The following is a 14,002-nucleotide window of genomic DNA, read 5'->3' as shown; positions in this document are numbered from 1 at the left end:
TCTTTTGATGCACGTAAGTTTGTAATTTTTAGTTAAGTCCCAGTCCTCTATCTTGTCTATTGTTTGTGGTTTTTTTTTTTTACAAAGCTTTTATTTTGAATGATTGATAGTTTACAGGGCAGATCATCAGTTTTACACTTAGCTAATCATATTTTGTTTCATTGCAATGATTATAGTCCCCTCCACGAGCTCTGGCAGCATAATGGTTATGAATCGGACTGCTAACCTCAGGGTCAGCAGTTCAAAACTACCAGCTGTTCCGCAGGGGAAAGATGGGCTTCCTGCTCCCGTAAAGGTTTATAGCCTCGGAAACCCTGTACAGGGTCGCTATGAGTCGGAACCAACTCCACGGCATATAGCAACATGTACCATCAGTTAAGAGTATTTACCTATATTCACTTTTTTTTTGGTACACAAAAGACACAGAAAATATATATTTAAACCACCAAAGGGCACATTTTGTAAGCCAGCCTCCTGCCTTCAGGCAAACAGCCTTTCTCATTCCATGAGTCTAGAGTCTGCAGCTGCTCTATCTACTGAATCAAAAGAATCCTATCCCCATCCCCCAGCCCATTTCATCAGACCCATCTGGACAAGAGGATAACTATTCAGTGGGGATTCGACCTTAACCCCCCATTTTGAAAATAAGGACATTCTTGAAAGCTTGTAATCTAGCTACTATGTGCCTGTATTGTTGTTGTTGTTGTTGTTTAGTACAGTGGAGTCAGTTATGACTCATAGTGATCCTGCACAGGGTTTCTGAGGTTGTAAATCTTATCCAACTCATAGTGAACCCTGCACAGGGTTTCAGAGGCTGTAAATCTTTACGGTAGCAGAAAGCCTCATCTTTCTCCCGCGGAACAGTAGGTAGTTTTGAACTGCTGACCTTGAGGTAAGGAGCTTGATTTGTAACCACTATGCTACCAGAGCTCCTCCCCCATTTTTGGTAACCAGTGTCTAAGTTGTCCATCCCTATCAACCCTGTGTATTGAGGAGACAGACTTGATCCTTGATGTGAAGAATCCTTCTTCCATCTTGGTTGAAATTTTGAACACTTACATCAATAAGTAAAGGTCTAGTTCATCAAATTGTAGCAATTTATACTTACTTCTTGTATCAAACTTCTGTATCTTCCTCTAGTTGAATTCTGATCAGCAAGCCATCCAAGCTAGGTCAAACGTCCATCTACAAATTTGGGCATTCTTGCACACCTTCCCCCACTTCATTCTCAGCTCTAACCCCCAGTGCCTAAAAGTCAGTGTCCATGGGCTCAGGAGTTCCCAAGTCTCCTTAAACTTCAGCCAGCCAGCCCTTCATCTTCTCTCATCTCAAGGTCAACGGGTGTCTATGAAACATGGCCTAACTCAACACATGTCTTCATTGTTGGTAACCAGCAAGTTTATAAGCCTGCTTACAAACATGCCTTTATGGCCATGTTTGACAGCTAGTGTCCAACATTCCCATCCCTATCAACCTAGTACACTGAGAAAAACATAATCCTTGATCTGAAGACTCTTTCAATCTGGTTGGGATTTCGAGCAACTGCATCCATAAGCAAAAGTCCAGTCCATCAAATTGTAGTAATTGACGCTTGTTCACAGTATCAAACATCTTTCTCTTCCTTTGGTCACGTTCTTGTCAGCTCAGCTCTAGCCATCCAAGTTAGTCAAATGTATACCAGCTGCAACTTTGGACGTTCACACACACCTCCCTGCACTTCAGATCTGCTGGCCCCTTCACTGTCAGCGCTGGCCCCCAGGGGCTAGGTTAGTTTCCAGGCTTGTTTTTAAGGATAGAAAGATCCAAATACAGTCTGTTGTGTCTAGTTTAGCACTAGGACTGAAGTGATAACCTCTTAAGAGTTCTCCAGGTACTCCATTCACTGCTAGGTAGCTCCACTCTGATTCTTGGGAATGTGAACTGTTCCCACCCCTGAGAAAGCTCTGTAATTGATCTACCTGTTCCTTTCCAGTGATTTTTTTTTTTTAACCTGGACTTTGGTAGTTTCACAAACATTCACTGATGACACTTCATTAGTCTTGAGGAGAACCTTCTTCAAATTAATGAGTTTTTTCCAGTCACGGAAGAAAGATGTTGCAGTCTGCTCCTGGGTACCCTAGGGGCAGTTCTATGTCCGGGGTCGTTAAGAGTCTGAACTGATTAAACAGCAATGGGTTTGGGTTTTTCTCTCTCTTGTATTTGGCCCTGTGAATTCTAGCTGTCTTGGCCTCACAGAATTCTATTTACTCAACTCCAGGAGGCTGCATAATTCTGTTTGGGTTCCCCATCCTAGTAGTGTGGCCTGCAGACTGCCTCCAAGCAGTAAGGTGAGGACAGTCATAGGACTCACTTCATTTGTTTCCCATTTCTCAAAGATCCTAATAACCTATTGTTTCCAACATAGTCGTGCTTTTAGCTAGGTAAGACAGGGGAAACCGTCCCTGTTGAGCCCTCTTTTCCAGAAGTGGAAATGATTTCACTTTGACTGTCTTACACATTTTCCTAATGAACAATCAGTAAGCATATATTGATAGGCCCTGTCCCTCAACCTCCGGTAATGCATCCCAGTCATTCCATGTGACCTGCCGCTATGGTGAACAATCAGTTTTCATTCGAATTTTATTTTTTTCACAACTGACCAGGGCAGTAAATACTACTCTTATGGTGTTTGTAAGACTCCTAGAATTTCAGAAGCTACTGCAAATATCTTTGAAGTTAAATTAATTTTCCTGTAAAGGGGTAGAGGGCATGTCAGGAAATACTTAAACATGAAGAAAGTTCAAAATAGGTACCTTAGGTTAGAAACCAATGACTTAAAAACTACAAAAACTCTTGGTTTTGGAAGAACTCTTGAATTCTCCCCAGCTTCACAGCAGGTCAGATGATTTCCAGAAAGCAACTCAGGGTTTGGCCTATTTAGTCTTCACTTCCCGCCTGCTGGCTGTGCCCTACTTCCTCTGAAGAGCTCACAGAACAGGGCATAGACAAAGAACATTGAAGTAGGTGACAAGGAGCATCTGAATTGACTGGCTCACTCTCATTTACTAGTAAATAGATTAAAACACTTTGTACTGGGGCAGTATTCATCACAGTAGCAATCTCTCTCCAGGGTACTGGTCCCTCAGGTGCTGCTCATTGTTCAGTGAGCCCATGAAAGGGTGTTTCAGAAAAGTGTTTAGCTTCACAGCTAGTTGTTAACTTTGCTTAGATTGCAGATTATGCCATGTAATGCTTCTTTAAGAGCTAGGAAGATCATCCTTGAACCAAGGAAAGGAATACTCTTGAATCCTTCCTTGGTCAAAACGATCAATGTCTTAGAGGAAGACGATGAAAATAAAAAAGGTTCATCTCATTTTCAGATTAACGTTTACACAATTTAGGTCAATTTCTTTTTTTTTTTTTAATGAGAGAATGGGGAAATGCAATCAGTAGCTTTGAAGCTGTGTGAAAACTGTATGGGAGCCTTAGTGTGTCTGAGAAAGGCTGACTCAACTAGGTAAGACAAGATGAAGCGTATTTATGAGCACATTAAGAAACACCAAGGATCTTTCAACAGTGAAATGAGTTCAGCTGTTAGAAAAGGCACTTACAGTTTGGGTGCAATTTGAATCCTTCTTGGCTTTTTGCTGAGGAATGCTGTTAACGATTCTAGCTAGTTTCTGTGGACAGCTTCCAGCTTGTTAGCACAGTGAGTGAAATGCAGGTGGGCAGGGTCTATCACCTGAATTTTCACAACACTTTCCTAGATTGTGCAATTTTTCCATCTGCAAATGATGACCTACTACCACCTGTCCATGCATTTATATATATATATATATATATATTTAAAACATTTTCTACATTGTAATATATTTTGCTTATTGAGGTGGCTTGAATTTTAGTGGCTGGGCTTTTCCCAATTTGTTAAATTACAGATTAAATAGTAATATATCTATGTATATATATATGTGTGTGTGTGTGTGTACATATATATATATTTATATACACACACACACATATATATATATACACACACATATATATATACTCATAGATATATATGAAAGCTATTTAAGGAACATTTCTTGAAAAGTTAAATACGAGGATAAGTCAAAAGTCATTCATGGATTTATTCCAAACAGAACATGTTTAAACAGTAGTCTATAAACAATATTTTACGTCCTGCTTTGGTGAGTAGTGACTGGGATCTTCAGAGCTCTTGAGTGTGTCCACCTAAGGTGTTAACTATTGATCTCTCCATGTGCAGAAGAAATTAGATCGACAAAAATTGAAGATGTTAGGACTAATGGAACATGTGAACAGCAGTCTCCATGACTCTGAGACCAGAACTTGATGGTGCCAGGTTACCACTACCAACTACTCTGAAAGGGATATTCGGTCCTGTATACAGTGAGATCATTCTTCATGGATCAACTATCAACACTCATGGAAGCAGCAGTCAAGAAACCAAATGACGTATTGCATTAGGCAAATCTGCTGCACAAGACCTTTTTAAAGTGTTGAAGAGCAAAAATGTCAGCTTGAGGACTAAGGTGTGCCTGACCCAAGCCATGGTATTTTCAATAACCTCAAATGGCTGTGAAAAATGGACAGTGAATAAGGAAGACCGAAGAATTGATGCTTTTGAGTTACGGTGTTGGAGGAGAATATTAAAAGTGCCATGGGCTGCCAAAAGAACCAAAGGTCAGAAAAGTTGTACCAAGAAAACTGTCGTCATAATAGTGTTAGTGTGCCTGCTGATTTCAGGGTAACAAGGGCTGTCCCATGAGCTTTTGTAAAACCTTACCCCACCTACCATAAGGTGGTCATCCCTGATCTTGCTCCTTCAGACTTGTTTGCCAAACTCAAAGAACATTTAAAAGGAATACAATGAGTCCCTGAAGAATGCTAAACTTCCATATTGACAGGGGTGTAAATGGAAGAAAAGCACATAATTCCTCAAGGAAGCAGTAGAGAGATGGAACCACTATCTTTCTAAGTGTATAGATCTAGATGGAAGATGGAGCCTATGTTGACAAACAATAGCTTCATATTGGTATTTTTGTTTAATGTTTGTGATTTTTGTACCAGTACTTTTTGACTTACCCTCTTATAATACTGTTTGCTATCTCTGGTACTGATTTCCAACCCTCACTCAACCCCCATCGTTTCCAGGAGGATCCAAATCAGAAATCTCAATCAAATGATTATATATCATGTATTTATCTACCTGACTTTTGTTAATCAGTGTTCTAAATACTAAAGCAAATCAGAGCAATGCTGATTTTGATAAAGCATACATAATATTAAAGTGAAGGCAGGAGAACTGGCTGGATGAAGGTAAGTCTGCTTTTCAGCTACCTTTTACCAGTTTCTGTTGAGCAGACGCCAATTCATGGCATCCCCATGTGTGTCAGAATAGAACTTTCCTTCCTAAGGTTTTCAATGGCTGATTATTTTTAAAGTAGCTTGCCAAACCTTTCTTACAAGGTTCCTTACCAGGTTAACAGTTTGTACCATCCAGGAACACCTCATTCACTCTGTTCAGTGCCGCTGAGTCAGTTCCAACCCATAATGACCCTGTATAAGACTTCCAAGGAACTTGTTAGTGAGCTTGAACCGCCAACCTTGTGGCTCAAACTGACTTTGCAGTCCAGTGCATTAACCCATGGTGCCACACCAGGACTCCCAAGTTATCCCTAGAGGGTCAAGTGTGGGGCATCACGACCTCTGAGGATCAACGCCCTATAAAATGGTCTATTATCAGCATGCTAGACTTTATAGTTGATGCTTCCTGCCCATGTATCTCAATCATTGCATTGAATGTTTAAGGCACTACAGACAGTCCCCGGCTTAGGAGCAAGATCAGTTCCTAAGCACATCTCATAAGCTTGGTTTGTAGAGATGCCAAAACAGGTGCATACAGTTTCTATCTAGCCTTACTTAGTGCAAGAAGAGGCTCAGAGTCATTCAGGTGATTTAAAAGCTGCATGTGCAGCAGGTAAAAGTGACGAATTTGTTGATTGGGATGGTTCAACCTTTTCAAAGTGAGAACAAATTTACATAACATTAACAGGACAACTAGCTGTAGTCTATAGGTCAGATGTTTGTTATCTGGGGACTGCTTCTGTTTGTAATGATTGATTTTTCCCTTTCAGACTGGACTTTTTAAGTACAAGTACTTAACAGTGTTCTATTTAAAAAATTGTTTTTGATGTGATCCTCCTCCCTGCTTCCCCCCAAAGTACACCAATAATTTAAAAAAAATTTCTTTTCAACTTTTCAAAAAGGATTTGCTGTAAGCCTTCAAGTCATCTTATCCAATCCAAAAGCTGTATTTAAGCGCCATGGGTCCCAGCCAGGGATGCAAGAATCAGATTTTCTAAAACAGATAACAACAGTTGAAGAATTGGAACCAAAAGCAAACAACTGCACCAAGGTATTCATTTCACTCATACTGCTTGGCCTTGATGGGTGTCAGCACTAAGAATGTGGCTACCCAGAATCTTTCCCTCTTTAGGTTCTTGTGTGGCACACTCGGACAGAGAAGGTTAATCTAGCCAACGAGCCAAAGTACCACCTGGACACAGTGAAAATTGAGGTATAAATGAGAGCAGCAACTGGTGCAGTTTTCCTGGCCAATGGATGTGGAAGAGGAGGTTTGTCGTTTAGGCTGCAGAGAATTCAGGTATTGTTCATTTTACTTCAGTACAACAGCCTTTATTGTCATCTGATGGACATCTGTACAAACAGAGCTTGTTGGTTAAAATAAGCTAATTAGATGATAAAAGATGATGTTCTGTCTTCATTTGTTATGCATGTGTTCTCCCCAACCAAACATTTTTGTATAGTACAGTAACACTGCAGGATACCATTCTCTTAGCTCTTACATACTTTCCCCCTTACTTGTTGGCTTTGTAGAAACGAAAAGGTTTTGAAAACATTTGACAGGCACTTTGCCAACTGAATATTCCCAGTCTCTGACTTGGACTTTATAACACCAAGTAGTTTTTGAAAGGCAGTATATGTACCATAGGTAATAAAATCCACAAAAAAATGGGGGCTGTCTATGGATTCATCTGTTTAATATAGGGAAATAACATTTTATCAGTACTAGGCACCATAAAATGTAAACACAATTACTGTCATAAACCTGGATATACGTTCAAGAATTTACCTCCAAGAATTTAAAGTGGCTTTTATTGTAGTTACCCTGTTTGCATATAGTGCAGAGAAAAGTCTTTATGTTAGCACTATGCTCGCCGAATTAGGAGAGAGGCAGATAAAATAGTCATAAAATACAGTAACATCCAGGTTTATCTTCCTTTCACTAGCCACATTCCCTGTTACACACATCTTTATAACAACAGCACAGTGAATGATGAAGTCAAAGAATTTGATACACTAGAAAACAGTGCTCAGTGATACATTTACATTCTATTTATATGATTAAACATTTGATCATACAGTATCTTCCTACAGGTTTACTGGCTAATTTGGGACAGGGTTTATATTGTTAGAGGTATTACTAACATGATAACTACTACTTCCCTTAATGCAAACATTAGAGCTTTAATTTTATTGAGAGTAAAACTGATTATGCAAGTTGAGCAGCATCTCAAAGAATATGGTTTATGAAATCATGGGAAATATAAGCAAGGCTGCCCTTGACATAAAATGGTTTTTCAACCTGCTTTTCACCACATCAAATTTAATCAATACAGACCAACACACGGTCAGATAATTCTTAATATAAACGAATGGGGAAAAAAAAGTATGTACATGAATAAATGGGGAACTAGATGCATTTTAGCAAGGAATGTCAGGTGGTAGTTCTGGATGAAACTTGTATTGCCTTTTTCATTTCCAAAGCTGTGTGCTGAGAGTCTGACCCGATGGGCTTCCAGACCATCCTGCTGTTGTGTTTGGGGGCTGGCCAAAACCCACTGTGGGATTTGCACTGCTGATACTCATGCCAGCCATTTGCTGATTCATCTGTAAAACATCATATAAAATGCTTAGATTAAGATTACTTCACTTTTAATTCTTTCTGTAAGTATAGTTAGGACTACTATTAAACAATGTTTATCTTATTAGCAAGTTGCCTTTCATAGTTCACTTTGTCAGAGATATCTAATAGCAATGACTATAAATATTTTTCATCATTGTGAAAATTAGTCAGACATTGGGGGGGGGGGTAAAATCAGTACAATATAATTCTTTCTCTACAGAGAATAGCTACTTTTGTTTATTTTTTTCCCTTTTGGAAAGCACTGTCATAAGTGATCTCAATCATATTATAGTTACTCACTTTCTAGGCTCAAGGTCTTGTCTCCAAAGATAAGTCACACTGAAAAGGGGTGTATCAAAGTAATCTTTTAATATAAATGAATTGGGCAGATTATGAATGCTATAAAATTAGCACTGGGATATTGTTTTAACTATTAAGGATGTAGATAATGCAATGCTTCAAAGATTATACTTACTCGCCAATTATGTTATCTGGCATTCTGCTTTCACAATAGTAAAAAACAGTCTGTTTTAAACAGTCTTATTTTGTGCATTAGCAATTATGCCTGGCAGTAATGAATGCCGAGGTAAAATGGCTATATGTTAACTTGGCTGGGCTATCTTCCATTTTTGCAATAAGTACCCTGGTTGACGAGTAGGTTGATTTTTATATGCTGTAAAATATATTTACATGATTTGAAACTTACGCATAGGGTCAGCTAAGTAGTATTAACTTACTACAGTTCATCACTGATAAAGCATGAGTGTCGGAAAGGTGTGTCTTCAGCATTTTGGCTATACCAAAGCTGTTACTGACACTTAGTACTTATGAGGAATTATGTTTTTACATGAATTAGCTAGAAATCACTATAAACTGTTCCCTGATTGTTCAAGAGAAATCTAGGAGCCTTCCTCTATAAAACGAAGTCATGACCATCCAGGTCAGATTACGATCCATTGGGTTTTCAATGCTATAAATCTTCATGGGAGCAGACAGCCACATCATTCTCCTGCAGAGTGAATGGTGGTTGCCAACCTTTAAGGTAAGCCCTTAAGCCCTGTGCTAGAGCTCCTAACATGTCCTGTCCTGGGTTTAAATTTAACCTAGGTAGAAACAAGATATATGTATGAAGACGAACACATGGTTTTGATTAGATGGTAATTCTTAAACCAAAAAATAGGTTTACAAATCTAGTGGCAGTAACTTCCTCACATGGAGAATAGCCTAGATCCCTCACAAAACAGTTGTTGGAGAATGAAGCTGAAATTTTTTCTTATTTTTGAAAGCTATAGAAAACCAAAACATGAGTATAAACTTGTCTAAGTAGACTACCTACATCCTACCAGAAAGCTTAAATTAAAGCTTGGTGTTAATTCAAAAGGTACTTAATAGAAAGGGAGTCTTTGAATTAACTAATTCAAACAAATAAGAATGGTTTAGATCATCATTAGGTTAGGTTAATTTCAAAACCATTTACACAAATCTAGTTGCTTTGATTTAGAAGTCAGAATAAATGATTCCTACCTGTGAGAGGCTCCACTGGGGCTGCTGAGCTTGTGGCAGACCAAACTTATTCTGGGCTGCACCCATTTGTCCCACCATTCCTCCCTGCGGCCCGACGACATTTTGAGGAATTGGAATCACACCAGTTTGTGCATTTCCCATAAACCCATTAGGCATTGGCATGCCCACCATCATGCTTGTACTCTGTCCCATTACATTTCCCATAAGGCCAGGAGCTGCGGGCACAGGTACTCCCATCGATGGAAAACCTTGAAATGCAGTTGGTGCTGGTGAGGTAAATGGTATATTTGTAGGTCCCATAAACACACCTGCAACATAATCATCTCTATAAGAGCACAGCAAAAGGATTACGTTTCTGAACTACTCAAAGTAAAAATTTAATTCTTGTCTAGTTGCTCCTACTGTTCAGACAAACTCATACCTACACACTCAGAACTGGCTATTTGCAGAATGCAGAGAAATCAATTACATCCCACTCATCACTTACTACCTGGTTAGGTTCTAAAGACCAGAAAGTCAGTGTTAGGTGAAATTCCAGTGACCAAAAGTACTCTTCAGATTCTGGGAGTCCTTTGAGGCATCTCTCTCCCCTGGAGCCACCATTCTCAACTTGCTAGTGTCCATTCTGTGATTTCATAATTCCACTTTGGGAACCCACCCTATCCTCAACTCCCTTAAATTTCTTGCTTTTCATGGAAACACCAACTGGGACTTGTATCTATCTGTTGGCCTCAAACACACAAGTGGTGGATCTAAGGTTGGTCAGCAGTGACATGATCACTGTATGTAATGTCTGTGCCCCTTTGCTGCCTTCTCACAGACTCTCAGTGCACAGCTGCAGTTCTGTCACCAGCCTGGCTGCTGAGCATGCACACAGGTTAGTGACCTATATACACCTCTTTGTTCCCTCATTGCAGAGAGAGGGGATGGGAGGAATCAAGGATTTTGGGGCCTGGAGGGGGGAGGCACTCTCACTCAAAACACATGGGTCCTTATCTGGCTTTAAGGTAATTTGAATAGATTTTTCACCATTGTTGCAAATATGAAATACTAGATAATAAGGTAGATGAGATAGGACAAGCAAAGGGGCTTTTTTAAAAGTTAATGGAATTTTTACACAAATTTTTGGAAGTCCCCTCAAATAGTCTAATGAAATTTAGGAAAAATCTTTCTACACAATAAAAGTTCATTATCATCTTAAAGGAAATTGTTAGGTATCATTGCTAATATTTTCATTAATATGATATATTTGAAAGCTTTATGGACTCCAGGTAATTCACTGATTATTGTACCTGCAGAGAAAATATCATACTGTATCCCTAATCATGCAAATAAAAAGTTTAGTAATTCTTCATGTCGTTTAAGTTTGTGAAACCATATTAATGATATGTGAATAGAATTCTAATATGAATAAAGTTTTGTGAATTCTGTATGTACTTTTTCATTATCAAGCTTTTCTGTTTCTCAGCTGTATAAACGGCAATGATAAAAACATTACCACACAGAGAAGAAATGTAACTGACACTTGAAGGATATACTTTAGCAATGTCACTGCAATTCACTCAAAGTAGATTTCAGGAATCATTACCAGGAGTATTCTGCTGTTGAATGGTCGCTGTACCATACAGAGATAAGATGGAGTCTTTGGAGAGCTGTTTCTTTGTGGTTTCTTCTGACTTTGTAGTTTGCTCAGGGAATAGATCTAGATCCCCAGATGTTACTGTAGACAGGGAGGCAGCTACTGGTACTGCAGGTGTCCCCTGAGACAAAAACCAAAACAAGCTGTTGTAGTCTGCATAGTAACACATAGTTCATTCATTAAAGTGCTTAATAACTGAAATTAAAGAGAACCAATCACAAACCCAGATAAAACATCTAGGTCAAATAAATGTTCAAAGTTATCATAATAGGCTATGTCTGCCTGCAAGGCTGACACTGATTTTTTGTTTGTTTGTTCATTGCATCCTGAACACATTAGGCTCAACCAGTTACCTGAGATGCCTGAGCATCTCCCTCCCTCAGAAACTACTGCTCTGGGAACTGGTATCCGAACATTTCTACAACTATACAGACTGTAAGAAGAAATGCCCGACAGAAGGTTTTGGCTTTTCAAAAGCTGCACTGGGAGATTTTTATAAAGCTATCTTAAGATCAGTTTTAACCACAACATTAGAATGCTTCTAAATTACCCAGGAACTCAGTACACTAAAAAACATTAGCCACTAATACTATCAACCATAATCTATAAACTCCATTTTTGGAAAATGGACCAAATGAATACAAATAACACAAGTACTTCATATGAAACAAAACTTGATTATTCTCAACCCACATAAAGAGGTGAGAAACAAGTAAAAGTCAAAAGATCATAGACGCTGTTGGTGCTGTTAAGTGCCGTTGAGGCGATCCCGACCCATAGCGACCCTGTATAGGGTTTCCGAGGAGTGACTGATGAGCTTGATCTGCCAACCTTGCAGTTCAAATGGCTTTGCAGTCTGGCACATTAACCCACAGCGCCACACCAGGACTAGATATATATAATTTGCCATTAATTTTTTTAAACATTCAAACTAATATCCTGGCTAGTAAACATGCAAGCATTCAACATACAAATTTAAACAGAATAGTATTCTGAATCAATTTGATTATGCAAAAATTTGAAAAATAAAGGAAAAACCGAAATTAGGATAGAAAACCAAATATAACAGTATTGTTGAATAAATTATATCCAACCTACTAATGAAGAGGCCGAAAATCCTGAAGAGGCCGAAAATCCTAAAGGCTAAAAGTCTACCCGGAAAAAAGAACCCCTGCCCCACCACTCACTACACGTGTGCCCTTAGATATGTCACATTACCTCTCCACTTAGTGTTTCTTCTGTAAAATGACAAAAAGATCTTATGGAGTTGCCTGATGACCATGAGAAGTGCTTTGTACAAGGGCATGTTAAATTAGAGTTTACATTAATATTGTTAGATGACGATACCATTCTACGATCTTTTTACCTTATAAGCACTCAAGTGACAAACATTGATGAGGGGTGAGGTTGGGTGCTCTATTTGTCTGCACTATAACCTAAGGATAAGACACCATCAAAATACCTGTCATTTTTCACTTTAGGAGGCTGTAAGGCCTTCAATCAAAGGGGTTTTCTCTCCTTCAGGGAACCCAGGGCTGAACCAACAACAAGCCACACCACCTGTGAAGGTCTGGATACTGTAGGTGAATGTAAATTACAGATATAAGACAGGGGGCTTCCATCTGTCAACAATGGAAGTTCTAGAAGGGGTTCCCCCATCCTCAATATACATGTACCCCTCTTGTCAGATGAATAATTATAGCCCCCTAACAGATGGGCTAATACATAATAAATCTGTGTCATATTCAAGTAAGTAGGGAAAGCTTTTACAATGGGGGACACAATGCTCATAAAACAAAACCAGGAGTGAAAGAATATAGAGTGTTCGTTCAGAGTAATGCATAATCTTGACATATAAACTATTTGAATACAATTTAACACAATAAAAACCTACCAAAGTTAGTAAATTACATGACACCAGTGTATTTGTAAAATTTACTCTTTCTGTTCTACACATAAATTGGAGGCTACACTGGGATGGATCCTTTTTTATATGGTCTTCCTAGTCAAGGTCTTGTAACTTCCACCAGATGGTTGGATGGGAATTTATGAAGAAAGTGCTGTGGCTCACACCAAGATTAGACAGCTTGATAATACTGCACATAAAGTGCATGGCACTGTGTGTGTGTGTGTGTGGGGGGGCGGATAATGCAATTAAGGTATGGAACCCTAATGAGGGGGATTTTGTCAGTTTTGTCTTCCTGCTGGGCTTAAAATGAGCCATCACAAGGCAGAAAGAGGAACCTCCACCAAGGAGAAGAAACAGGAACTAAGCACATGCTTTGGATTTGAAGTCCTTGCACTTGAGAATCTTCTAGACCCACAAGACAGACAGAGCTGTAATACCGGCCAGAGTCTGTGCTTCATGGCCCACCAAATAAGATGGTTACTTACAGTGGGTGTGTTGACCAGCGGAGTAAGTGCCTTTGGGACCCACAAAGTGAGACAGTTAATCCCCTTTGGGCTGAGTCTTACTGGCAAAGCAGAGTGCCCCCAGGCACTTATACTGACCAGCTCAAGGGCTTTGTAACACTGCAGGCAACACTGAGAAAAGGTTGTCCAATCAAAGAACTGTATCCCGAGTTTTTCTTAATAGTTTGTTGTTTAGTATCATTCATTATTGTTTTGTTTTGACTCACAGTAACCCGGTCTAGGGTTTCCAAGGAGTGAATGGTGGATTTGAACTGCCAACCTTGCAATTCAAACTGACCTGCGGTCTAGTGCTATCCTACAGCGCTATTATCTAATCCCCCTAACTCTGAGTATGGTATCTGTGAAGGGTGTGTGGACATTGCAAGGAATTATCAAACCCAGCAAAGAAACAGAGTGCCATGGGAGGGATTGTTGTT

The 14,002-nt window shown here is 39.3% G+C and overlaps 2 protein-coding genes across 3 annotated transcripts in view; one reads left to right on the top strand and one right to left on the bottom strand.

Annotated features, from left to right (window-relative positions):
* Positions 1-6,857, top strand: part of B3GAT2 (beta-1,3-glucuronyltransferase 2 (glucuronosyltransferase S)) — an 82,015-nt gene extending 75,158 nt beyond the window's left edge. The window contains exons 3-4 of the mRNA XM_006835753.1: positions 6,270-6,418; positions 6,500-6,857. Of these exons, the coding sequence (XP_006835816.1) occupies positions 6,270-6,418; positions 6,500-6,586 (236 nt within the window). The 3' untranslated portion in view covers positions 6,587-6,857. The remainder of the gene's footprint in view (positions 1-6,269; positions 6,419-6,499) is intronic.
* Positions 6,858-7,839: 982 nt separating this feature from the next.
* SMAP1 (small ArfGAP 1) overlaps positions 7,840-14,002 on the bottom strand; it is a 196,535-nt gene continuing 190,372 nt past the window's right edge. For both annotated transcript variants that reach the window (XM_006835751.1, XM_006835752.1), the window contains 3 exons: positions 11,103-11,274; positions 9,515-9,822; positions 7,840-7,974 (listed from right to left, as the gene is read on the bottom strand). In XM_006835751.1, coding sequence (XP_006835814.1) covers positions 7,840-7,974; positions 9,515-9,822; positions 11,103-11,274 — 615 coding nt within the window. The remainder of the gene's footprint in view (positions 7,975-9,514; positions 9,823-11,102; positions 11,275-14,002) is intronic.

Source organism: Chrysochloris asiatica, unplaced genomic scaffold, assembly GCF_000296735.1.
Source record: "Chrysochloris asiatica unplaced genomic scaffold, ChrAsi1.0 scaffold00019, whole genome shotgun sequence".
Classification (NCBI taxonomy): Eukaryota; Metazoa; Chordata; class Mammalia; order Afrosoricida; family Chrysochloridae; genus Chrysochloris; species Chrysochloris asiatica.
The sequence above is the reverse complement of the archived record's forward strand: the minus strand, read 5'-3'. Positions and strand labels throughout refer to the sequence as shown.